This window comes from Megalops cyprinoides, chromosome 11 (assembly GCF_013368585.1).
Source record: "Megalops cyprinoides isolate fMegCyp1 chromosome 11, fMegCyp1.pri, whole genome shotgun sequence".
NCBI lineage: Eukaryota > Metazoa > Chordata > Actinopteri > Elopiformes > Megalopidae > Megalops > Megalops cyprinoides.
The window spans coordinates 19,947,510-19,973,648 of NC_050593.1; the positions used below are offsets into that span (position 1 = coordinate 19,947,510).

The window sequence follows — 26,139 nt, forward strand, 5'->3', positions numbered from 1 at the left end:
TAAAAATAAAATAAAATAAAATGTCTGATTGAATGTATCAGCAGTCAGGGTCTCACATAAAAGGGAGAGAGATAGAGAGATGATGATGACTGAGCATATTTGCTTGACAGATGTGTTGTGCACAGGGGAGAAACAGCAGGCATAAATCTTAAATCGTGTTGAGGAAAGTTCTTGTCATTAGTGTATTCAGTAGCCTCTGGTTCACATACCGTCTGCAAAAGAATCTCATTTTTTCCGTTAACATACTCCAGACAAACATTCTAATGAGAAATCATTAGTAAATCAATTACAAGTGTCTCCGAAATTCAGTATTTAGGGGTTAACCGTGTGCTTCCGCAAGAAGTGATCTCACTTTTTTATGCGAGGTGTGCCAACCTACATGACCCGGTCTGTCTGTCTGTAATCCTCCGCCTCGCCGTGGGGCAGCAAGCATTCAGTATTTTCAATGATGTGGTTAGTACGGCTGTTTCCAGGGCAACCACGGAATCAAATTCATTCCTAACGGCATCTTTCTATTCTGCCTTTTGCTTACGCCATGCAAACTACCCAACAAGAGCAATTACTTAACATTTTATGGTGCTGATATGAACAGAAAATTTCAAAACAACAGTACAGTAAAAAGCAGACTATCTCGCCACTTCTTCGCATTTTAAGAGTTGCCGCACGTTGCAAGTTGAATGATGGTGTTTCGATACCTTTCGTTTGTGGTGCAAGTTTTTTTTTTTTTTTTTTTTTTTTTTTTTTATGAATAGCACGCCGTTGTTTCCCTTATCTACTCTAACTGTGACTGTAAAAAAAAAAAAAATTCACACCAAAGACAGCCTGATAACCATCCAGTGAGTGTGACAGTGCGAGTTTAAGCGGCGCGTAATTCTGCTTGGTTCGCGTACCAAAGGGTTCTTGCACGCCCTTACACCCCTCTGCGATGTAAAATACTGTTATAGTACGCATTATGTGCTTGAGTGCGCGCAGAGTGTATGTGGCATGTTGGTATTTTGTTTTCATTTCCTTTCACTCCGAACGACAACGCCTAGAAAGTAGCACGATTCTGCCTAATACGCATATGAATCTTTAGGGTCCCACTGGCAGCGCAGCGTCAATATTACGACACATTGTTGTAAGTACCATAAATCATGTGCGCAATAATCGTATTTAAGCAAAGACATCACAAACAACCCTTTAATTAGAATATATGTAGGCATTTATGGTCACCGCCGAAGTGCCATGCTTCCAAAGCAAGTGTTCAGCGGAATGCAGACGCGCTTAGAAACTGTGCATCTAACATACGATTAACAAACACACAGAACGTGTATATATCATCCCAAATTTTAAAATTCGTGCTACCGAAAAGCGTTCTGAGATACCACAAACATTTAAATCACACCACTCACATTGTTTATTTATTTTGTTGCACAATATTCTCTCGTACATGTGCTGGTAATCAAGCAGTCAACGACTAGTTACATTTTAGAATGTAACAATATCGCCCACGCTTCGCACTGCAAACAACACATGCGATCCACGGCAATAGAGAGGGCTGCACATGCTACCTTTGGTACGCATGCCAAACGTAGAGGTGGGCATTAGGTTAACATCCTTTCATGCCGCCATAGAGATGTGAATCCAGCAGGTGGTTTACGATAACACGACTTGTACAACGCGAATGTTTTCATACCCAGTCGCCTTTGTTTTGATTGAGTGTCCACGTCAGTTGTATTTGTCATATTAAGAATCTACTCACGTCCTTTAAAAGTCTTCATGCGCTTGCGCGCGGCGCAACCAGGAGCTGTCCAAGTGCTAAAATGATTCAGTAGTGCAGAGCGCACGTCTCATTCCAACAGTGGCTAGATATTCTTCTTCCCAATCAAAGAAACCGTCGATAGAAACAAAACAAATTTTATTTATATTGCATAGTATTTTATGGAACTGACCTACAGCTGTTAATGAATTAGATGCTGTTTTAATTAGTCATCTGTTGAAACATGGTTTATTTTTTAAAGTGATGACTGTCTCAAGAATAATGTTTAGGCACATACTTTCATCCTGCCGTACTGCATTTTAATATCAGTGTCCCACTAATTTAACTATGATCCCGAGGACTGGAATGTCTCCTGCGTATTCTTTGGTACCCCCAAAACGTCTAACTGCGCTTTGGTTCGAAAAGATGCGATATTGCCGCGTGGATCTTGCATTTGACTGAAATTCGCCCATGGACGAGAATAAGGAAGCGGCATACTGACCACGAAATCAAGAGGAATGATTTGCCCCTTCGTGAAAATTCTGACAACCTTATTTGCTTGTTTCTTCGAGGCCACCAACTTCAGGTATGTGGAACTCCGTTCCGATTGTGCATGTGTGTGTGCTTGTATTACTACTGGGGATTTACGTCTGACTATGTCGTATGAAAGACCAAAATAAATGATCCCTCTTGTGCCATTTATGTATTTGCTTTCACTTTGATTCTGTGCGCATTGTGCCAAACTTTGAGAGGTACCGCGCGCTTAGAAATTACGCTTGAAAACAAAAGGTGCTGGCAAGCGAAGTGCCCACCCTTCTTAAATGAACGTGTTTTTTTCCCTTTTTACTGGAGGAAATGTCTTACGGTGCTAGCAAAGCACTGTGTTCTTAGTTGTTGTATCACTCTTCTGATTATTTCGCGCCATTATTGTAGTAATTATACTTAGAGATCCAAATGGTTGTACAATGCAGATTAAGAATTGCTGTTGACTATGGGTCATGGAGTTAGAGTGGCAGTTCAAGACTAGGGAAACGGACTGTAGCATCAGGACAAAATAGTAATGAAAGACGTATCCTAAAGTTTACTAATTTGGCTGTTCTGTCTGGAAAAGGAATAATTTTCTAAATTTATTTTCCTAAATTGAAGAACATTTAGTCAGCGCTTTAAGGTCATTTTGAAGGTAATAACATTAACAATTAAATGATTTATCATTATCATTATTATTATTATTATTATTATTGTTGTTGTTGTTGTTGTTATTATCCCTTCTCTTTTTCTTTTTCATCTTGTTTGTACTAGTACATAAAGTTTTAGAACCATGGAAGACAATTTTTATAGTGGATTTAATAATGTACTGCTGAATTCAAATATTGATATTGATTTCAAAATAAATGAATGATTAGCCTAATTTACCACAAAACTTCTGTATGGTTAAATACGCTGATAATAAATGTGCACTCATAAACATGTTATCACAATTATTGGTATCTGAGCTGGGCTTCTCTTGCTGGTCATCTCCCTTTGTGACCCCGATGGAGACGGCATAAATTGAGGTAGCCTTATGAATACAAAGACCCTAACATATAAATGATTTTTTTGTACACAGGAAGCACATCAACTGAGGCACAGTGAAACCTCTTTTTTGCGCTGCTGTCAGGGATTTATTTACAAAATCTTTACTTAAGCAGTGCTCTCCTACCATTTCATAAACAACCTCTGAGGCAAATGAATGTTCCCTTGGTGAATATTTTTCCTGCATATGTTTGAAGTGCAGACAGCCCAGGATCAGAATTCTTGCTCTGGTGGTGATAAGGGAGCATACCAAATAAATGATGAATAAATATTACTAACAACTTCTATTTATAGCAATATTATTACCAATTATCATTATATCAATATTATTACCACACATGTGGAGTAATTTGTTTGTATTTTGTACTTTCTTTGTTGAAATGCATTTGAAAGGTACGTTCATGTGTTTAGTGAATATAGCTTTTAAGTACCACTGTTAGTCCTGGCTGAACAGAAATGCAATCTTGTCTGCCTTCTCTGTTTCTCTCAGGGTGATAAGTGCTAAGGAGCATGACTCCAGAATGTCAGGAAGAGGCTCCTCACTGACCATGTCTCCCTCCGATTTTCTGGACAAATTAATGGGCAGAACATCAGGCTACGATGCACGGATCAGACCGAATTTTAAAGGTACATTTCACATGTTAACATAATATGGCAACCCTCTCCTTTTAATAATATGCATGCAATAAGAAGTTGCATATATTGTGTTTGCAAACTGAAGAGAAATACAATGTTAGCCAACTGAAAGGACATTTCTGCAAAATAAACCTACAAGGTTTACTATGAGACAAACCCAGACACATGACTTTTGTTTTACACATAGAACATAAATCTGTACATGTAGATTTAGTTAACCACTGCAGATCTCTCACAATTGGCTTTGCTCCTTATGGCACCACTCTAGTTTGAGATGCATGGTAATCACAATCTTCCAATCACACCTATTGAACTTGCTCACCAATGAGATGCATGCCTCTTGTCTACCACATTCAATTTAAGCAAAGTCCCAACGACTTCTGTGGGCATCAGTAAGGTTGTCCCTCTTACCTTGTACAAGCTCTCTGTTAATCAATCCTCAATATGAATGTCGGGTATGCAAAAAGGAAGAAGCAGGCTCCTCTGATGCCCCACATGATTTATTCACTCATTCTTCCTTCAAAGACTTTCTTCTATTTACGCTGAAGGATGAGACACGTGAAGGACGTGACTCCTTTGTGAGGCTGAAAGCTAATCTTCCAATCCCTGTTTTGCAGTGATCCAATCTCAACTGTGAATCTATATGAGGATTCATGTTCATGCTCAGGAAATGGAAACTATAAAGGTTTTGGCTCCTTGGAATGAGGCCTGGAGGGTTTACGGTTGTAAAAAATACAGCTGTTCTATCAATCAGAGAAACTGATGTTGAATTTACTGTTGTATACATAGTGTTTGCATTTCTGTCAATAGTCTTAAACAGCACAATTATAAACATCACAGATGTATGTCATATCACAGACAGAACTGAAACAGCATTGTAAATCACTTTGCAAAGCTGCATACTAATTAACCAATGGTGGGACAATGTGTTTTTCAGGTAGAAATTATAAGCAGCACATTTCTGCAAAAATATGCTGTCCACACGGCTGCTTATGAGATGTTGGTTGTACATAGCAGCATTAAGGATGAGTTTCTCACTGGCTGTGAGTGACATTCTCTGTTGTGTTGGCAGACAGGAGGGAGAGAAACAGCCTCTGTCACTGTGATAGAGCTTACTGCAGAGCAATAAAGCAGTCAGAAATACGATCATACGATCGGACAGAGGGTCAGATATGGTAAGGGACTGAAGAGACCCTACTGCCGGGAAAGCCACAGCAAATAGAACAGAGCAAGAACGCAGTCTGTCTGCGAGACTGTTCAATAGAGCTCAGCTTCAACCCAGCAGCACTGGCTCAGATCTTTCAGCACCGGCTGAACAGACATTTTCTTTCCTTTTGAACGCAAGCATTATTATGAGGAATAGGAACGGGGAATGTTAAGGGGGAAACTATATTTAGCAGAGATGGAGATGTGGTGCCAGTGTGGTGACACAAAGTGAAGAATCTGATAATACAAAAGATTAATTTATCTAGGGAGGCAGTGGTTGTCAGGTGTCAGGTGGTAAAGTTCTCCAGTTTGCCCAGATACATGCATGTATGTAGGTATGCATGTTTAAAGGCAGCAGGTAGACAATCAGTCTAACAGGGAGGCAAGCAGGCAAACAGGCAGGCGGACACAATGACATGTATATAGGCACGCAAGCAGGCAGATGTACAGGCAGGCACACACAGAAGCATACAGGCAGGCGTGCATACATGCTTACATGCTGGCAGGTGTGCAGAAAGGCACAAAGGCAGACAGGGAAAGTAGGTAAGCACACAGACAAGCTGGAACATAGGCTTTGTGCAACTGAAGGTGTTATCCATTGCACTCAAGCCAAACCATCCGCTTCAGTTGTACTTTGAACTATGTGACAATTCTCCAGTACAACTCTCCCTGAGGCTGCCTATTTAAACCTGATAATGGTGTGCCAATTTCATCAGTTTCCTATCCCCACATTGCTCATGTGGGTGTAATTTACTGAAAGAAATGTCTTTGCATAGCAGGTAAACAATATATGTACAGTGACTATACATGCAAATAAATCAATAATAATCTAGTAATAGACCACAGAGTGTCTTATTATGCCTAATAAATGGAGTTCATAGGTAAACTGAATATTTAAAGTGGTAGTCTATAGATTTAAAGGGTTATTAATCTGGGTGAAAGTTTGAACCTGCAGTTGAGGTACATGAAATGTTAACCTCATTTTAATTTTTAAGTACAGTGTAGTCACTGGTTGATCACAAACTTGGTATGAGCAAAAATGCACTGCAAAAGCTTTTATTCCTTATTCATGGTAGTCTTCCAGTGTTTTAAAATCTTAGGCAGTGTAGACATTGGAATTCCCAAAAGCTCAGTTGCATCTTGAGAAGACCATTTTAAGACTCCAGCCAAAATGCACAACTTTCTTTTCAAAATATTTCTTGTAGTAGCTTTTTTCATCTTTTTCAGCACATTTTAAGCCTCAGAATACATTTGGGAATTGTAGCTCACAGCCCATGATGTAATCAAACTACCAGATTTTTAAGTAAATGTGGCAGCTGTGAGAAATTTTTCATTCAAAGGTATCAAAGTTAAATGATGTAGTATAATTACCCATATCATACAGTACACTGTTGAAAACCTAAATAGTTAAAGACACAACATAGCCATTGATTTTTTTTTGTATATGTTCTCTCACTGATAAAGACCACAAAAGATAATCGATAAGATATGGCATTCAAATCATTGTATTGATCTTTCCCAGGAATAACCAAAGCTCTAAATGTTCTCCAGCAGTGTTTATCTGTAAGTTATATACAGCTAATACAGATAGTTACACATCTCCCCTCTCCTCTTCTCCTTACAGTTTTACTTTACTCGAGTTATTGTTACTAAGATAGACGTCCATAGGATATATAGAGATCATGAGAGAAAACACACACACATGCATGCAAAATAGTTACAGCCATACTCTCCTTGCTGAAAAGACTTAGATGGGCCCTTGGATTCAATTTCAGATCTTGGATTCAAACTGGTTTATAACAAATTTATATTGTCCTGAGTGAGTCAAAGTTAAGGACAAATGTTGATTGAATCCAGGGTTAAATCTTTTTTGAGACTGTGATTATTGATGATCAGAATGAGACCTTTGCATTTCTTCCTGGCCAATGTAAAAGGAATCATTAACCAACTTCCACAGTGCAAATACATCAGAGTAATCAGCAGAGCATCTGGCAGTTTGAGCTCAAATTTCTGAGGCAAGCTGTTTTTTTAGAGTTGTATCAGCCATTTTGGAAAATACATTGAGAACACACAGATTAAGAAATACAGTCAAACATTTCAATATTTGGAGGGTGATTTGTGAAATTCTGAATGAATTGTGTTGATCATATACTTTTCCACTTGTCTCATACATCTGTCAACAAATCAGATCATAAATGAAAACCATTTAAAGATTTCATCGAAAACTAGCCATGCATTGTTGTGATATGTAAATTATAGGCTATCAATAATAAACTCAAAGAAAGAAAATCACTTATGTTCTATTTTGTCAGTGAATTGCTGAAAGTGTTCAGTCATTTTAAAATGTTATTAAGAACATTCTGATTTCATCCAGACACATGTCATTACATGGGAGCAAACAATCAGTTCAATTCATTTCAATTTATATCCTTAAGCATAGACATAAACATAAATGCAATTTACTAATATTGTAGCCATTGCAACTATGAGTCCTTTATTAATATCTTTAAGGGGTCCAGCATATGGGGCTCTGTTTAAATGGACAGTCATTATTTAAGATGGAAGTAATGTTGCCATTGATGATGTGTTTATTGAAGCTTGTATTTTGTATTAGATTTTTACCTAAAATAGATGAAGGTAACTTACGACTTCTTGGGTATCTGTTTAAGGAAAATAAACCTCAATATCAAGTATTGAGTTTGAAAAACAAACAAGCAAAAAAAGAACAAACATGAGTGTGGACCATGGAAGTGTTACACAGTGAACATTTGAACTGAAAAGTATTAATAACAGTATAAAGTATTATTAAGTATTATTAATAATAAATAATAGTAATACATACTTTTACATATAGACACATACAAATCTGAACCTGTACTTACTTGCACAAAAGGTCCCCTGCAATTCCTTTGTTTCCCTTTAAACTCAAGATAAAATATCTGTGTTCACTGCACAATACTATGTGGAATTGGAATTCTGATCAATCTGACACATTATTGATAAAATCAAGGTATTGATCATCATTAACCAAGCATCACTGATCCTATGATTGCACTGGAGTTGCTCTCATTACTTGGAAAGGATGTAGAAATTGAATCTCTATAAATTACTTTTCTTCCTCTTTTTATTATTATGAAAGTTGTTTGGCACTGGTGCCTGTAGTAGTGGTAAGTGCACTGATGCTTTAGAATGCCTTAGCTAACACTACAAGGGCCAGGGCCATGGAATTACATTTTCACACAGCCAGTTAGAAACCAACAGCCATGCAATCAAGCGTATTTCTGCTCTCCCAGGTAATAGCACCTCCCAGGGGCAGATTCAGACTGTATTCATACTTTTCAGGTGACAAGTGACTGATCTGTCTGAGAAACCTACTACTTTTTATCTTAATCTTGCTTTACTTTTGCCCCACACATCACCTCATTCTCATTGCATTCCACAGGTCCTCCTGTAAACGTTACTTGCAATATTTTTATCAACAGTTTCGGCTCCGTGACAGAGACAACCATGGTAAGTGCAGACAGGCTTTGACTTTTATGTACTGTGTCAAAAAACATGCCAATGTGTTATTTATCGCCCAAACTGCAGGTCCACCAGTTAATGTTACCTGCAACATATTTATCAACAGCTTTGGTTCAATAGCAGAGACTACAATGGTGAGTTGGAAATATCATTGGGCCATTCTGTTCAGCCTTGTTTTTTTTTTTCCTGATGGAATTAAAATTCCATCCAAACAACATAATCAAACTTGCATTATTTACATAGTCTATTGGCGGGACTGACTGAAAGTCACAAGGAACTGCAGTTGAATTAAATTGTTGAATTGACTTTTTTATGTAATTCAAAGTACTGTTGTAATTTGATTCGCATCACAGTCCAAATGACTGTTTTGCGTTGGTTTCATATTAAAAATGCACAGTTTATGTCAGCAAATACCTCATGTTGCATTCAGCAAGAGTAAAACAGCTGGTGATTCAGATCTGTTGATTTGTGTCCAATCTGAAAACAGTTAGTAGCTCGCAGAGTGAGAAATTGCAGTCTTGGGAGTGTGTTGCTCTTGGAACCGCCAATAAACTGCTGTAAAGTGAAGGTCTGCATTACAGCATCCTGGACACAGCAACGGCCCTTGTGACTGTTTTTTAATTAATCTGCACGAGCCTGTACTAACAGCATCTCCAAAGCCTGCCTTTGCTTACTAGTGTAGTGACTGTAGATGAGGGAATATCCATCTGCTGGATCTGATGCATACATTCACAGCTTGGCTTGTATTCAACATGAGCGCAAGACCATGCCATACAGCCAATCATCAGTGTCCTCCCAAAACTAGAATGATAGATTTGTGCAAAACTTGTCATGAAGTATTTAACAATTATGTGAAAAGTTGTGTTCTTTGAAAAAGGCTTTTCATTTTGAAGATGCTTGGTTGTTTTGGTTATCCTAATTCCTGGAGAGCAATAACAGAACATCTGGAATATAAATGTAAAATGCTTGCATTGTAGTCAATATTTGGCATGAGGGTATTAGGTTTCTGTAATTATAATTGGTTGACTGTATGTAAGTTAGTCTGAGGCTTTGCAAAAGAGACTTCACATCCATTCCACACATCTTCTAATGTGATGTTTCAATTCACAGAGGAAGAGATGCTAGAAAATGCATTCTTGAGTTCGGGTGAATCTTATATTGTCATTGAGTTGATTACAGAACCACAACAAAATTTCAAATTAGCTTGTATTTTAATAACCCTAGTAAATAATAAACAATGACATTTAAATCTAGAGAATGATATTACTCAAGTCAAAGTAACATTCAGAAGAACATGAATTATACATAACTGTATTAATCTACTGTTTCTAACAGATGTGCTTAGCTAGGGCATTGAATGCATATTTAATGAATTTAGATAACAATGAATTGCTGCAGCTGTGATCTCAATATATCCAATGAAGAATATAACATCTAACAATTGTACATTAGACTATCAATCCTTGTTTGAAGTTCCTATTAAGGGAAATTGACTTCTTTTGCTTTAATGAATATTCTCATTTAAAGGTGAGATCATTATTCAATGAGTTCATGAATGAATAACGTCTGGCGTCACAGTGGATATCAAGGCAACAAAATCTACATCTCACAAAATACACATACTCACACAAAGTTTGCTCCTAACTAAGTGGGTGGAAGCAAGAAAGACATTAAAAGAGAAAGGTTTTAGCTATGGATAAATGCAAAGCCCACAAAAAACATCTTTGGAAGAGGTTTCTAGCCACCAAGATATTTCCCCCCTGCATTCAGAATACCTTCTAAAAGTGTCAGTAGAAATGGTAAATGGTCAAATGTACCCCTTACATTAAGACAGGAAATGTTTACATTCAGCAACTCACAAGCACAGTTTAGAACTTCCTGCCCTAAATTTGCTTGAGGCAATTTGACCAATGATCCTGATACTGAATAGTTAAACTCCTGTACGATATCTGATTTATGCACATTCACACTGCCAGACGACACAGGATTGCTACAACTTTCAATTTGAAAGAAATGGCATTTTTGTTTGGTGTAGAGGGTGTGATAATGTCCATAACTAAATCTGTAACAAAAAGACAACATGCCTCCTCTCTTCTGCAACTTCTCAACAGCTCTCTGTTATTGTACTTCTGCAAAATATTTTTCTTAGATGAAGACTGTGGGCTTGTTGTTCTTGGTCACGACCTTCTGCAATAATTTCCAAGACTTAAGTGTATATCATAAATCTATCAAATGTATTTGTTGTAGGGCATCTATACAATTGCATTAAAATACTCTGTCATGCATACTCTGAAATTATGAGGACTCTGAACTTCTTCTTGTTTTCTTGTGCTACTTCTCATCCTAATAACTTTAATGAATATGTTCCCAGACCATATCTTCTCAAAATGTTAACATATTGTGCAAATAAACACACATTGCTGAACAATGAAGAGACTAATGCAGAGAACAGTACCAGAAATAAATAAAATGCTCAGTAAATCTGTAACAAAAGTACCTCTCCAGTCTGTGCTGTACCATATCACTTTTTACTGTTGATGTATAGCTTCAAAGAAAACTATACACTTGCTAGTCTCATTGCAGTCTTTTCCCCATGAGAACTTCTGACCTTTTCTTGTTACAAGAGTACACCTAAAATATTTCACGGATCCCTTTGAGACAGAGCCTTAAACCTAACAGGAAACCGCAAACCAACAACTTAGAATCTTCCAATTCCAGAGTGTTACTTTCAATGACAGCTTTTATGAATAACCTGAATAACCTTGGCTGCTAGCAACACCACTTGCACCCCCCTTCCCCCCATTAAAAAAAAACAAATGTGATTCTCCAAAAGAGAAATTAAAATGGAAATGATATACATACGATGAATTTTATTATATGGTCTAAGCATTACACCATGGTTTATGCATATAGTCATTGTTATTCCTAAAGGGTTTACATGCTCGTATCACCAAAAATACATTAGCATCATTTATGTGACATTTATCAAATAGTCTCATTGTATCTAAGGTAACGGAATACATCATGACTTAAACATCCAAAGCCATTTTTGCTCAGCATTTCTCTATACTTCACTATAAGGGTTATCATTGTAAGCTGTGAAGTACACTAACATCCTGATTACTTTTACTTGGCCACGTGGATAACAAAAATCATGCTCATTTTCATGTTAACACTCCATTATACACTAGAAAGGTTTGTGATGTTGTGTTCCCGATGCACATCATTTCCCCAGGATTACAGAGTGAACATTTTCCTGAGGCAGCAGTGGAATGACCCTCGGCTGGCCTATAGCGAGTACCCGGATGACTCGCTGGACCTGGACCCCTCCATGCTGGACTCCATCTGGAAGCCTGACCTGTTCTTCGCCAACGAGAAGGGCGCCAACTTCCACGACGTCACCACCGACAACAAGCTGCTGAGGATCTTCAAGGACGGAAATGTGCTCTACAGCATCAGGTGAGTGGCCATCTTGAGTCCTATCTCCTCTGTAGGAATGAGTGTTTACTAAGAGTTTGCTAAGAGTGGGTGTACTGTATGATCTAATATTATTGAGAAAAGACTATAACTGTATGATCTAATATCATTAAGAAAAATGTTAATATTCTCAATAAACATAAATGGCTGAGGCTAAGTTAATATCAAGATTAACTAGGAAAGAAAATGACAATACCCGAATTTCCAACAAACTGCTTTGCCTTATTCTTTGGATTGATGTTGCAGAAATGCTTAAAGAACCATTTGTGAGCAAGCCATAGAAAGCTCTCTGTATCGCCTTTCCACCATATATCCACTTGTATACTGTGAGGTGGCTGTGGAACAAACAACAATTTCACATCTAATGTTATCAGCCTGGGACCTGACACATTATCCAGTAAAGGGGTTTGCTGACTATACAATAGTTCAAAGCATCCTCTGTCCCATTCAACAGAAGTACTGATGTACAAGCACATGTGGATCACATTCTTCTTTAACTACTGTTGAACTTATTCTCAGTCTGGTCTTGTCTTTGGGAAATTCAAGCTTGCAGAAGTGTGGATCCATGAAAGTTGCAATTTAATTGCATTAATTATGATAAATAAAATGGAATATGAGTGGCTATTAAAAAAAAGAATTTTGAAGGTTCAGTACAAATGAACAGCATTTGTTATACATCACAAAATAATGAGAATGATAGGTCATGCTTTTCATGGTCATGCCGGTCATACTTTTATCATGTTTTCCCTGTCTTAATTAAACCTCTTGAAAATGTTTAGCTAATCTTCAAAGAAGTGTGAGAAACTCTCAGAATAGGAGTAAACCTTGAGCCAGGTGTAAGAGCGGAGAACAAAGTCATTGAAATGATTAACGCTGGAGATATAGACCGATATCAGTTTGTTTGGGGGGTAGATGCTGATGCAGATCTTTTAGAGATCAGGAGGCTGATAAAATAAAAGCAGGAGCAAGGGTTAAGGGTGAGTGCTTGCAGTGACGCAAACACATTAATCAGAAAATTATCTCAATCCTTTTGTGAACCATTGTGTTGAGCAGTAATCTAACATCCAGTGTGTATATTTAGTGCAATAGACATTTGCAACAAAAGTAAGTTAAGCATTCTGGTGCCACATAGCTAGTACACACTTGGTCCATATTTATATGTACAAAAAGTTATTGGGGCTGAAAGTAAGCCGACAAGTTTAAAGTAGTACGTGGGTTGCTGGAGTTGGCATCTGCCTGAAATTTAATTCAGAAATGCCTTACATGTTTTCTTAACATGAAAAAGGTCAGGGTACTCATGAGGACTCATCAAATTTAGAGCCCTCTCTCTATTAATGCAGTTGTAAAGATACAAAAGAACAAATACATTTCGGAATGGATTTATTGAATTAATTCATGTAAGTCTCAGAAATGACTGCAGAAGATTATGAGAGAGAAAAACCCGCTCACACCTTTTTGGAATAGTACAGTAATAGAGAACTGTTGAGAGATTGCAGAAGAGAGGAGACATGTTGTCTTTTTGTTACAGATTTGGTTATGGACATTCTGACATAGTCCACACAAATAATGCCATTTATTCCCAACCTTATGTTGTCCGGCAATGAGAAGGAAGCAGCAATGATAATTTGGAGCCTTCTGAATAAATTAGTTAAGTGTAGAAATATTGAACTATAAACAGAAGTGATAAAGTATGCAATACCAGGGTCATAAGCTCCATTTCATCAAGCAATTTTAGGAAAGTAAGTTGTAAGATATTCCCTATCTGTGCCAATGACTTGCAAACAAAAAAAAATAAATCCTTTCTTGTTTTAGAGTAGATTGTACCATATAGAAATTTCACACTCATAGTTCTGTATAAAGCACACTCAGTCTGATCGTGAATCACATGACTTCGTTGAAAATTACTTTTACAACTAGAGTGGCTATGCTCTTAAGTGCAACTTTTTGGGTTTTTCTTTCTGAGGTCTAAATCCATCTCTATAACCTTTATGAATATGGACCCTGGTTACTGTAAAAGCAGAATTTTGGTTTGCAGTCCTATTGTGTTTTGTTTTTCATTTTCTCATGTCTGTTTCTTAGATATTTTGGACCCCCTAATGGCCTTTTCAGCTCCTTCCCAGAATGTTTTAATTTGCTCCTGCTGGAGCACAGAAAGTTGAGAGGATGAAAGCTCAGTATATAAATGGCATTTTAAAGGGGGGTGATGGGCTGAGACTCCAAATTAAGGACACAGGCATACATAGATGGGAGAACAGTAGAGTGTGTTTAATGTGAGTTTTTAATTGAGCCGAAAGTCCAGATTCATTGCACATTTGTATGGTATTCCATGCATCCACCACAGCAAAGCCTGCACATGTCTGTGAACTGTGGAGCTTCCCATTATCAGAAAACAAGAAGCCTTCTGGGTACAAGCCCTGCACCATATCACTACACTACACTGTTGCCCAGAGTAAAACTAAAGAATCTAAATTGACATTATTTAGAGAATTCAGAGTAAATGTGATGGCTGTAAAAAATCATACAATCACACAAGTTAGTGTTGGCACAGTATTATGTTGGTACAATCATCTGTCAGTGTTGGTGCAATATTATGCAGTATCAGATACAGATAACAGGAATGGCTCTGAATAAGAAATTCTCATTTTAACACTGAGATCTATTTTGTCTTTTTTGTTTTACAAATTTATACAACCCTGTCTAAGAATCTCCAGTTACATTAACTAGGAATCGCCAATTACATCATGTGTTCATTAGGTTCATCTCATTGAGACAACCTCTGCACTAGTACAGGGTTGCTAAAGCAAGCTGAATGCAATCCTCCAATACACTCACACTCAGCAAACAGCTATTTTTTTTGCATAACAAGTTACACCAGAATCAAGTGTACACTCATTGGAGGATAGGTGCTGCTCCATGGCTGTCATCCAGGTAACCTGCAGTCACCTGATACATCACGGAGTGTTTGAGAGCGGTGAGATAATTCATTCCACCAATGTGGGTTCCCAGTCATTGTATGCACATGGCATAGCTGGTGTCAAACCTAGGCTGTAAAACTCAGCACGAGGTGAGCACCTTGCAGACTGAACCACTCAGGATCCATGTTCATGTTCATGTTTTTTTTTTTTTTTTTTAACATGGTAATCACATAGCACGTAGTATTATTATCTATGTTAAACTTCCTCCCCTACGAAAATGGATCATTGTACAGTAATGTTTTGCAAACAGAACTAGATGTCAAGTTGAGCACTGCTCTGTCTCTTTGCATAAATGTCTCATTGCTGAAGGCATTTTACATGTAATTACTGCTCAAAAAAGTGTGTCTGCTACATCAAAGACTTGCTGTCTGGAGTGCATAGCTTTGCAAGGATTATTGCTGCCTAAACTGGCTCATCACCTGCATGGCAATGAGCAGCACTCTAATATTTTCACACAGGGGACTTTCATGTGTAGCACAATTTTGCCAATGTGAGAGTGTTAATATGGGCACACAGATGACAGTACTCTGCAGCCCAGCAAAAGCACTTCCCAAAGAGACCCAAGTCAGAGAAATAAGATAAATGCACTGAATAGGTAGCATACGTAATCACAAAATCAGCCCATGTGGGAAATGCACATTTAGGAAAGTTAAAAGAGCATGTGTCACATGTATTATCAAGATACATTCACTCTAATAACTGACACTTGAGAGTAAGTCATACAACTGATAGTTATATGGCTTTTTGTTTGTGTTGTACTCTGCCTCACTTGTAAGTTGATTTGGATAAAAGCGTCTGTCAAATGAATAAATGTAAATGTAATATAAATGAGTCAGTTCTCATTGTGGGCATGGAAAGGTGGAATAAAAAAATGCACCACAGTAATGATCACGTGTAACATCAACTTTATTTATAATTATACAGGCTTCAGGCCATTTTACAAATATTGAATTTTAAATTGAATTCTTTCTATTTGATAGCCTTCCCAATTTAAATAAAATGGTGGTACTTTTACTTTCATTAAACATGATATAATATTCTCTCTGAAGTCTGAAATGTGGAGGTACAGATGGCAGATGAAATACATCAGCAAAAGGCATCACAATTAGTAATGAATATTCCATAACTAACTCAATCAGTGTCATCAATTAATCTGGCAACCCTAGATGAGCCCATGTGCTCCCATGTAGGTGTGTTCTGTAATGAGGACACATGGCTATAACTCTGTGGGAAGATCTTTTGGCCAGCAGGCTCTGGGAAGGGAGGTTTTCCAGGGTGAAATGGAAGTTATTTTAATGAAGGCTCTATTAGGAAATGTTAAATGTGGGTAACTTTTAGACAGCAAATTATTATGAATCAGAACAGCTAAGAGCAGGATAATTTGTGCATACCTCCCCATCCCTTCCTACATGGTAGCAGTAGCTGATCATTCAAACTGCTAAATATATATGCACAGTGTGATAGAAATACATTTTTTGGCTTTATTTAACATGTTTATGTGCATGAGCAGATGTGGCTGGCATAATTAGGCAAAACTCAGATCAGGTTCAGCACGGGATCTCTTTTTGCTGAAGTATGCTGAAATGCAGTGCTTACAGGGGTAAAGCTAATGAGACAGGGAGTTTAACTGCAATCTGTGAGAATGTGCAAATACACAAAACATTAAAAAGATGTCTCCCTTATCTGTGACAGTCTTTGAGCAGGAAAGAGGGGAGAACAAAACCATACAAGTGGCCTGAACCTCTATTTGTAGTTAAAAGGCTAGCCAGTTTCAGCATCGCCCATCAGCAACTCACCCTTGCATGCATGCATTCTTTTTTCATCCCAAGTAACTCAATGTTTAAAGTTCTCACTTTGAGTGAAAGCTAAGCGCTACGGCCCATGTTCAATCCCAGCAGTGTCATCAGCCAACGATGACCGGCAACCCACAGCGGCGGAACAAATTGGCTTTACTCCACTGGGGAAAGGGGTAGGCATGTAATGGTATCACCCCTGTCATGCAACCTGAGATTTATCACAAGCTGCTCGGATGACGTCAGCCTTTGTCGTAGCATGCTAGATGTTGTTGTGGTTAAGGCTTTAATATATTTGCTCAAATGTGTATAGAAAGGGCTAATTTGGTAGCATTGTTTGCACTTGAGAATAAATCAGTCATAAAATATGGTTTTCACGATCAAAATGATCTAATGTAACCTGACTTCCTTATTAAAATCATTTAAGTAAGTTCTCACCCCCTATTCCCTGCATAAAGGCATTTAAATAATTAACCCTTGATGTTGAAAGGACAGAGATTAGCATCCAATTAGGGTTTGCATAGCTGACATCTGGCTGATGGATTGAAAGTATGATGTTTTGTCTTGCAGTGAGAAATGAAGACTAGATTGTTTGGGGGGCGCTGAACATTAATCATGCCAACTCATTAGCAATTCAGTCATTATTAATGTCATTCAAGTTTTTTTAGTTGTGCCTACTTGCATATAGACATAACATGGCGTGGCTGTCTCTAATTATTTTTAAAAGTCATTTTTCTTTTGTGACACAATATTATGTTTTGTAATTCATGAAGCATGAAATGAAATCCACAGGAAACTACACACATAAATGGATTAAACCACATTTGCAAAATCGAGATTGCGATATTGCACTGAAAAAGGCAACATTAGAATGTTATGCTCATAATTGTACATTAATCATTCGTATAACTGTGCAGTCAGAGTTAGAATGTTTTTTGATCATTAAAATGTTTAGTACTATTTCACAATTTTTTGTATTTTTGAATGAAATCATGAATTGCAATTATGTGGGAACTTTCCTGACATATGTATCATTTACTTCACTCCAAACTAATCAGCATGTACTAAATGGGAGATATGCATACAGTTAAATGATGGTTTTCCTTTCCAAAGGCTCACTCTTATTCTGTCCTGTCCAATGGATTTAAAGAACTTTCCCATGGATGTACAGACTTGTGCCATGCAACTGGAGAGCTGTGAGTTTTTTTTACTATATATACTGCATATGAGGTGACATGTGTACATATAGTGTTGTACAAACTGAAAACACTGCTATAGTTGTGTTCAGAAAACCAGTGGGCCCACTAAAACAGTGATTTCTCATTAATGACAGGCTTTGAAATAAGCAGTCCAATGGCTGTAATTATTCATTGTTCCTTCCATGTCAAATGGACTGTATAAAAACAACACAACCTGCAATTTCTCTATTACTCACTATACCGGCTTCAGTTAGATGCAAGGTGCAAAGGCACAATACCTGACACCAATCCCAGTCTCAGCATGCATCATTTATTTTGTGGAGTGGATTTTCTGCACGGAGGTAGAATCCATGAAATAATTTTAATTCAATGGTTAATGATTCTTTTTTTCCCACATCTTGCAACCTCCAACATTATCCCACTCAAGAAAGGTCAGAAGCAGTGTTTGGGAAATTAATATGTATGGTTTCAATCTTGTATTGATATCTTTTTTACAAACATGATTTCAATTTGGTTATTCATTGAGTTAATGACACTGTACTATGCATTTTACCACTGTTTTTTACTGTGTCTTCAGCAATCTTTCAGTCAGCCACAGAGTAAAGTTATGGTCCTTAGATACTCATTGGAAAAGGCCATGGTATCTCAACATTCTGTTTGGATCTATCTGTTTTCCACCAGTCGGTTATACCATGAATGATCTGATCTTCGAGTGGCTGCACGAGGGGCCGGTGCAGGTGGCCGAAGGCTTGACCCTGCCCCAGTTTATCATGAGGGATGAAAAAGAGCTGGGCTACTGCACCAAACACTACAACACAGGTGAGAAAGAGCGTAGTCACATTACTAAAAATAGTTGCATTATTCATTCCTAGTTTAGCTGAAATACAATAATAGGACTGAAAATTCCTAATTTTTGTGAACTTTGCATTTCCATGGAGAGATCTAGGTTAGTTGTAAGTTCAAGATCTTTGATAACCAGACTTCTTGCGGTTCCTTGAAGGTTTGCCAATATTCTTTTATTTTTTAGAATCATGGGCCATCTTTGTTTTATCAACGGGGAAAATATTACATTTCTTTTGCATTTTATATAGTTATAAAAGAATTAATCTTAGTCTAAAGATCTGTAGACCCTCACATGGTAATGTATCGTCTGCAAAGCAATGAAAATTAATCCTGTGTTTACAGATATCATTTTCAAGTCATAACATATGCAGTAAGAAGATCAAGAGCCCAAAACTTTACCAGTTGTTTTGTAGTCTATGTCAGTGTTTTAAAGTCCAGATTTATTATGTCAAAGACAGCACTCAGGAAAAGGAGCACTAGTTTTGTTCAGAGCATAGGTTCTCTATGAGTAATACAAAGCAAGTAGAGGAAGGACTTATGACAATGAAGGACAGAGACATTCTGCAAATCCTCTGTAAATAAACTCAACTAGATTCATAAAAGATTTCACAAGATTTTCAGAAGTCATCTCACATCAGAATTAATATATAACCTTACAATCCCTTACAGTTCATTCATGAAGTATTTAGGTCAGCAGAGAATGCAACATTCACTTTGGTGATCTTGGTAGCAAAACACCTGCAACAGCATAAATCTTTAGTAAAACATTCAAGACAATAATACAATTCAAGAAAATTCAAATTCTATCAGAGCATCCCCTTAACCCTAAATGAAATATGGGTCTCATCCTTTGAATCAGGGGTCCTCCTGTTTGCCCATTATTTAGTATTTATCTGTTTGAGTGTTAATATTGAAACAGCCTAGAATTGTGTTTATCTCGTCAACAAACTTACAACAGACTGTCCTACCATGCAAAAAATGTCTAGTTTAGCTGAAGACTTTACAAATGGATTGTTTAAAGTCTCTAGCACATGTGAAAAGATTACATCTACTTACACAACTTTGTCCATCCTTTTCTAATTATTGCATAAACTTTGAGGAATAGCAGGGTGATATCCAGGTCAGGATATTTTCCAAATAACAAAATAAAGTCTGTGACTACATGAGTGGTGAAATCTGCTTTTTAAAAAATTCTCATAAAATGATTTTAAGAGATAGTCTATCTCTCCTTCCTGTACTGTTATCTGCTCTCAGGTAAATTCACTTGCATTGAGGTGAAGTTCCACTTGGAGAGACAGATGGGTTACTACTTGATCCAGATGTACATCCCCAGCTTGCTCATCGTAATCCTGTCCTGGGTGTCCTTCTGGATCAACATGGACGCTGCACCTGCCAGGGTGGCGCTGGGAATCACCACAGTGCTCACCATGACGACACAAAGTTCAGGATCCCGAGCCTCCTTGCCAAAGGTTAGCCATGGCTCCACATCAGAACTGCAACTAGAGCGCACACCGTGAAAGTTCCAAAGAAATACACCCGAACATCCATCACATGATTCAAGCTTGCAACTGTTTGGAAAAGAGTAATTCCATGGTGATACCTTCATCGAGTGGAGTTGCTAACAGCTGTGCTCCATGGTGACTGTCTCCATGGACACTGACTGATAGGCTGCTGCTCCACTCCACTGGGAAGTGCTGATACACTGGTCAAATCTGTGATATGTCCTGTTACAGGAGCACTCTCAGGAAAATGTTATTTGTTGTTGACATTGTTTTATAGTATTTCGAGGATAAACGTCTGTACGTTAATTGGAGTTTTTCATATACTCCTAACAATATGGGTAACCTGAATTTACATCTTCACCACCAAGTTTCTTCACCTGGAAAATGCTGTTTATACCTTTGAGTTATACAACTATCTAAACCCCAGGAAGCATCAGAAAATTTATGTTATTTATGTTATGCACCATCTGCTACCCCTTTGTGGTCTTGGCTAAAGATTCATATCTTCCATATTCTGTAATTATGCATTTCAAAATGAGGCAAAACAGACTTCAGTGTTTAGCTGCATGATGATTGCTCGATCCATGCGTCACATAAGGTCATGAGATCAAATGAGGGAAGGATAATTGGGTATTTTCGTTAAGCATGAAATTGATAGACTCATGGAAGTTCAAGGGAATTCAATAAGCATTATGATCTAGAGCAGTCCAAGTTTTTTTTACCCTCATAATTTGAAGTCTTGAGACTTGAGTGTATTCAAACATTGGATTATTTTCCCTCTGTAGTGCAAAACAGCTCATCGTGATGCCTTGGAAAACATGGGTCAACCAATATCCAAGATGATAATAATATTCACTGATATTCAAATGATATTCACTGTTTCATTTTCATCACAGGGACAGAAGTATGGACACATATCTCTTGAACATCAATAATAGTCCCACACATTTGACTGAATATTACACAAAGAATATATACTGAGACATATACTTAGAAACAACCCTTTGAAGTTTCAGAGAGTAAATTACAGTGCAGAGTGGGCTTAAAATGTATTGAATGACACAGGTTTTTTTTTTCCACAGTTCAAATTACCCATTGCTTTAAACATATTTATTCAGATGAATTTAAGTTGTGATGGACAGGCAAACAGATGGTTTCAGCTTGCTCCTCTAACTGGAGAATGAAATCAGTTACAGACTCTTGGCATTGCAATTTGTATGGAATCCTAGGAGGGAGTTACATAAACGTGAAATGCCCTTGAACTCATATGTACACATTAATTATCCTACCATCACTATCATCAAAGAAAGCTGATAGCAATCATTACTTAATTACAAATGGGACCTAATTAATGTTTCTGCTGATATTGTACTTTGTACAGCATTTTGAAATGAATACAAAAAAAACTGTATATGAGATGTTTTCTTTTCTAAAATTACTGTTCTCACACCAATTAGAATATCCAACATAAATCTGTAAGAATTTGAATAGGTTTAGTGTAGTGTTATTCTTTTCCCGTTGACATGAACAGCATTCAGCCACTGCGTTCAAAGCGTATTTAAATTAGATAATAATAAGCATTGTATAGCTGAGTTCAGCGGGTCGTGAGGAAAACCTGTTTAATTAATGCCACAGTGTACCGTCTTCAGTCATGGTAAACAACATGTCCTTTCTCTAATGTTAATTCTGCCACTTTCACTCAAGTGTTCTCTCTGCTTACTTTTTAGGGAGCAGTAATTATGTGAAGAGTGCTTCTCATTAATAAGGACACCTCTACATAATAATAACAATGAACATGTGGCAGATGAGATGAAATGTTAAAGGATTTGTTATGCTTTGAACCTTCAGGATAGACACACAAAGACATGCTTATTATGCTTATTATATATTTATATAGGATATATTAGTACAGAATGCATGGATATTTCTGAAAATGTATGATAGTGTTGTTGTGATTGACAGGTGTCCTACGTCAAGGCCATTGATATCTGGATGGCTGTGTGTCTTCTGTTCGTGTTCGCTGCGCTGCTTGAATATGCTGGAGTTAACTTCGTCTCCAGGCAACAGAAGGAATTCCTCCGCTTGAGGCGAAGGCAGAGGCAACATCACAAGGTAGACCATAAGAAATCTATATATCTACACGGAGGGTCCCTGTGGGAGTGCAAACTGTAGGTTCACCAGTGTTGGTTTTGAGAATTGGAGTCTAATGTGTTTGCACATAGTAAAAAGAGTTATTTTGCCAATGGAAAATAATAGTATTTTTGATTGTCAGTTGGTGATATGCAAATGGAAAATCATGTGATTGCTGGGTGAAAAAATAAACCTTGCCTTCAGAGACATTTCAAAACAGCATGTGGCAAACGTGACAATTCCTACATAGTATATAGAGTTGTAGTCTCACATGAATGCATTTAAATGCGGTTTACGCACATCCTATTTTTAGTGTAGAAGATTGCATTCACATAATTTCCCCCTTAGAATTGTTGGTCAATGAATAACCAGAGTTTGCAGATGAAATATGTCTTTGATGTGCTTTTCAAAGTACTATGTTTATATAGTCAAACATTTCTTTCATTCAACTCTTTCTTTGCACTACATAAATGAAGATGCATAAATTTCATGTCAATGAAATTGGTGGTTTGACTGTGATTTGGATGTAGGTTTCTTTAATATTGTTACAGACTATAAGAGGGAATATCACTGAAACTGATAAATGCAAAACTTTGTATTGTGATGCCACAGTTTGTCATGAAATGACACTTATTTGTAAGAAGAATTATTTTAATCATTAAACATTTTAAAGGTACAATTATGGATGGGCTGATAACCCATAACTCATAATGGAAAGATTACTGGCTCAATTCCCACATGGGGCACTGCTGTTAAACCCCTGAGCAATTTAACTCAAACTGTTTCAGTAAAATCTCCAGCTGTATACATGGATAATATGTAAAACTGTATGCTATGTAAGTTGCTCTGATAAGGGCATTAGCTAAGCAATATGATGTAATGCAATTTAGTAAGAAGAGACAAACACATTTCTTAACTATAACGATGTTATACATACTGTAGTGACAGGATCACTCAGAATCAAGCCAGATCTGGGTATTCATTACTGAAACATGTTCAACTGGCACAGAAGGAGCAGGAAGCAGGCAGACTTGCTTCGCTGCAGCTGGCTTGCTGAAATCAGAGTTAGGAAACTGTGTCCGGTTGTATCAGGCCATTTCTTTTGATGGCCCAGCAGTAGGCTAGGGAGAGAGACGAGCCCCAGTGCCCAATGTTAACTCTAATCAAGCAGCTGGAGACGTGGCCCTGCGGGCATTGTCAAAAGTGAGAGGCTACGTCTCTCAGACACAAAGCCACACCTGATACATGGCCTAGCTGGGAAACTCAGACAGTGTCGGCCTTTTATTCGAGCAGAGTGGGCACACAACAGGATTTTCAGGTCCTCCAGAAATAAAACGCTGCACGTTCCTATATCGTGTGTGTTGCCATTGAGGATCTTTTTGCTCGCAGTCATACATTGACATTTGTGACCATCTCACACCACAGAAGAGTGTCAGTGTTAATGCTAACGTGTTGCATCTCTTCTTGCTGTTGAATTTGCAGGACAACGAGATGAGGGAGAGCCGCTTTAGTTTCACAGGGTACGGCATGGGCCATTGCCTGCAGGTGAAGGACGGTACAGCAGTTAAGGCCCCAGCACCAAACCCTGCACCTCTACCCCCCAAGGACCCGGACAGCACGAAGAAAAAATTTGTGGACAGGGCCAAGAGGATTGACACAGTGTCCAGGGCTGCCTTTCCACTGGCTTTCCTCATCTTCAACATCTTTTACTGGATTACCTACAAAATCATCAGGCACGAGGACATCCGCAAAGAGTAGCTGCTCCACTCCACAGGACCTGTCAGACTGACATCTGAGACAACCCATGAGTCAAAACAAAATGTCTTTTTTGTGAAAACTATACTGAGACTTAACAGAGTGACTGGGAGGGGCACTGTCATGTTATGTAATGTCTTCTTAGGAATAGAAGAGCCGATCTCTTCCATAGTATAGAAAAAAATGTACATATGTGCATAAATTTGGAAATAAGTGACTAAATATTGAAAAAAAACAAGCATGTATTTATTATTCATGGTTATTTCCTGAAGGCTGCAAAATTGTTTTGATGACACAAAACATACTGTTTATAGCTGAGATAAACTGAGGTAACATGTGGACCAAATTTTCTAAAGTAATATTGCCTTTGTACTTACATGACCTTCCAAGTGACCAGAATTGTGTTGATTCTTAGGTAGAGAGGGATATAGAGTGAAGTAGTTTTGTGTGTTAAACTGTTTAATACTAAGGGAAAATATGATTCCTATATTTATACAAAACAGTATTTCAGTGTGGTTTAAGTTGAGTGTTTTTAAAAACTGAAGATTGAAGTCCTTCAGTCCTTACATTTATTTGGCAGTATAGTGTACACATTTATACTGTAAATGAACACATCTATGCTGTATGTTTGTATGTGTGTGTATGCTGATACAAATCCATAAAGGAAATTTGTATATTGAATTTGTAAAAAAATTACCTAAAGGCCTTAGATATCATGTGATTAGTTACTTGACATACAAATCATTCTGGGCTTTGGGAGTATCATACACTGATGACAGGGTTATCCTTCTCTCCACAAACGTGAGCATCCTCTTTTTTTAATGCTATGCTGTGTCTGTCACAGACTAGTGCAGCCACCTGCATTTATTTAATATTCTGTTCTGGGCTTCTGTTTTTCAGGTGCTATTTTACTTTTTGTGAGGTTTTCTTGCTTGTATTTTAAGCGGTTTCTCTTTACTGAAAAAAAGCACATAAATTTAGAACTTGATTAATGATAAATATGCTTTTGATTCGATTGGTACATTGCATTGACCACAAAACTATTGATCATGTATCATCTTTACTGTTTGCCTGATTCTCAGTTGTCCTCTGTTAATAAATATGTAATGTTAAAAGCACTGTGGTGAGGTACTCTTAAAAAGTGTTTGGTTTGAAGACACTAAGCATTAATCAGTGAAACACCTACCCTAATTTTCAGATGTTTACTGCCTCTTTACTGAGGATCTAAATAAAACTGAGCCAAAATTAGACACGTTTACGAATAGCAGTAAGGCTATACTTTGAATATTATAATCAGAATAATCATAGGTTTTCTGATATTTTGTTAAAAATATTTAAGGGTGGAGTTCAACTTCCAGAAAAGCACAAGCTCTGAAAGTATTGAACATGAGGCATTGCAGGTAAACATGTGATGGTCTCCACCACAGTGTCAACCTGAAATGAGGACAGCTATTTCATTAGCTGTACTCTATTTCTCTCAGAAGAAAAAAAAAAACATTCCAGCCAAGTGATTTCCCTGGAATTGCAATTACTACTAGTTATATTATTGCCAGTTTTGTAGATTTATTGAGAAAAATGTTTACTGCATATATATGAGAAAGAAAATGTGTTTACAGACCCATTGGATCCAGATTTACTGTAGCTATCACTGTCAACATGAAAGAAACAACTGACAAAAAGCCCTTAGGTGCCCATAGTATATGTGTAGTGGCATTAATACGGAGCTCCATATCGCATTTGATTCATACAGCTGCTACAGGACCCAGCACTGAAGAAATACACAGTGGTATG

The 26,139-nt window shown here is 37.6% G+C and overlaps 1 protein-coding gene across 4 annotated transcripts; it reads left to right on the top strand.

Annotated features, from left to right (window-relative positions):
• Nucleotides 1-1,865: 1,865 nt before the first annotated feature.
• On the top strand, nucleotides 1,866-24,685 carry LOC118785531 (glycine receptor subunit alpha-2). Of its 4 annotated transcripts, none has more exons than XM_036540249.1 (9): nucleotides 1,866-2,324; nucleotides 3,801-3,937; nucleotides 8,595-8,662; nucleotides 11,910-12,133; nucleotides 18,033-18,115; nucleotides 18,800-18,937; nucleotides 20,216-20,430; nucleotides 22,426-22,575; nucleotides 24,076-24,685. In XM_036540249.1, exons 1-9 carry the CDS (start codon nucleotides 2,257-2,259, stop codon nucleotides 24,349-24,351), a joined length of 1,359 nt encoding a protein of 452 aa, XP_036396142.1. In that variant the 5' UTR covers nucleotides 1,866-2,256; the 3' UTR covers nucleotides 24,352-24,685. The 4 variants fall into 4 exon arrangements, with proteins under 4 accessions (XP_036396142.1, XP_036396141.1, XP_036396144.1 ...); XM_036540248.1 differs by lacking the exon at nucleotides 8,595-8,662 and adding an exon at nucleotides 8,741-8,808; XM_036540252.1 differs by lacking the exons at nucleotides 1,866-2,324; nucleotides 3,801-3,937 and adding an exon at nucleotides 8,781-8,808 and having other exon boundaries at nucleotides 8,586-8,662.
• The last annotated feature ends 1,454 nt before the right edge of the window (nucleotides 24,686-26,139 follow it).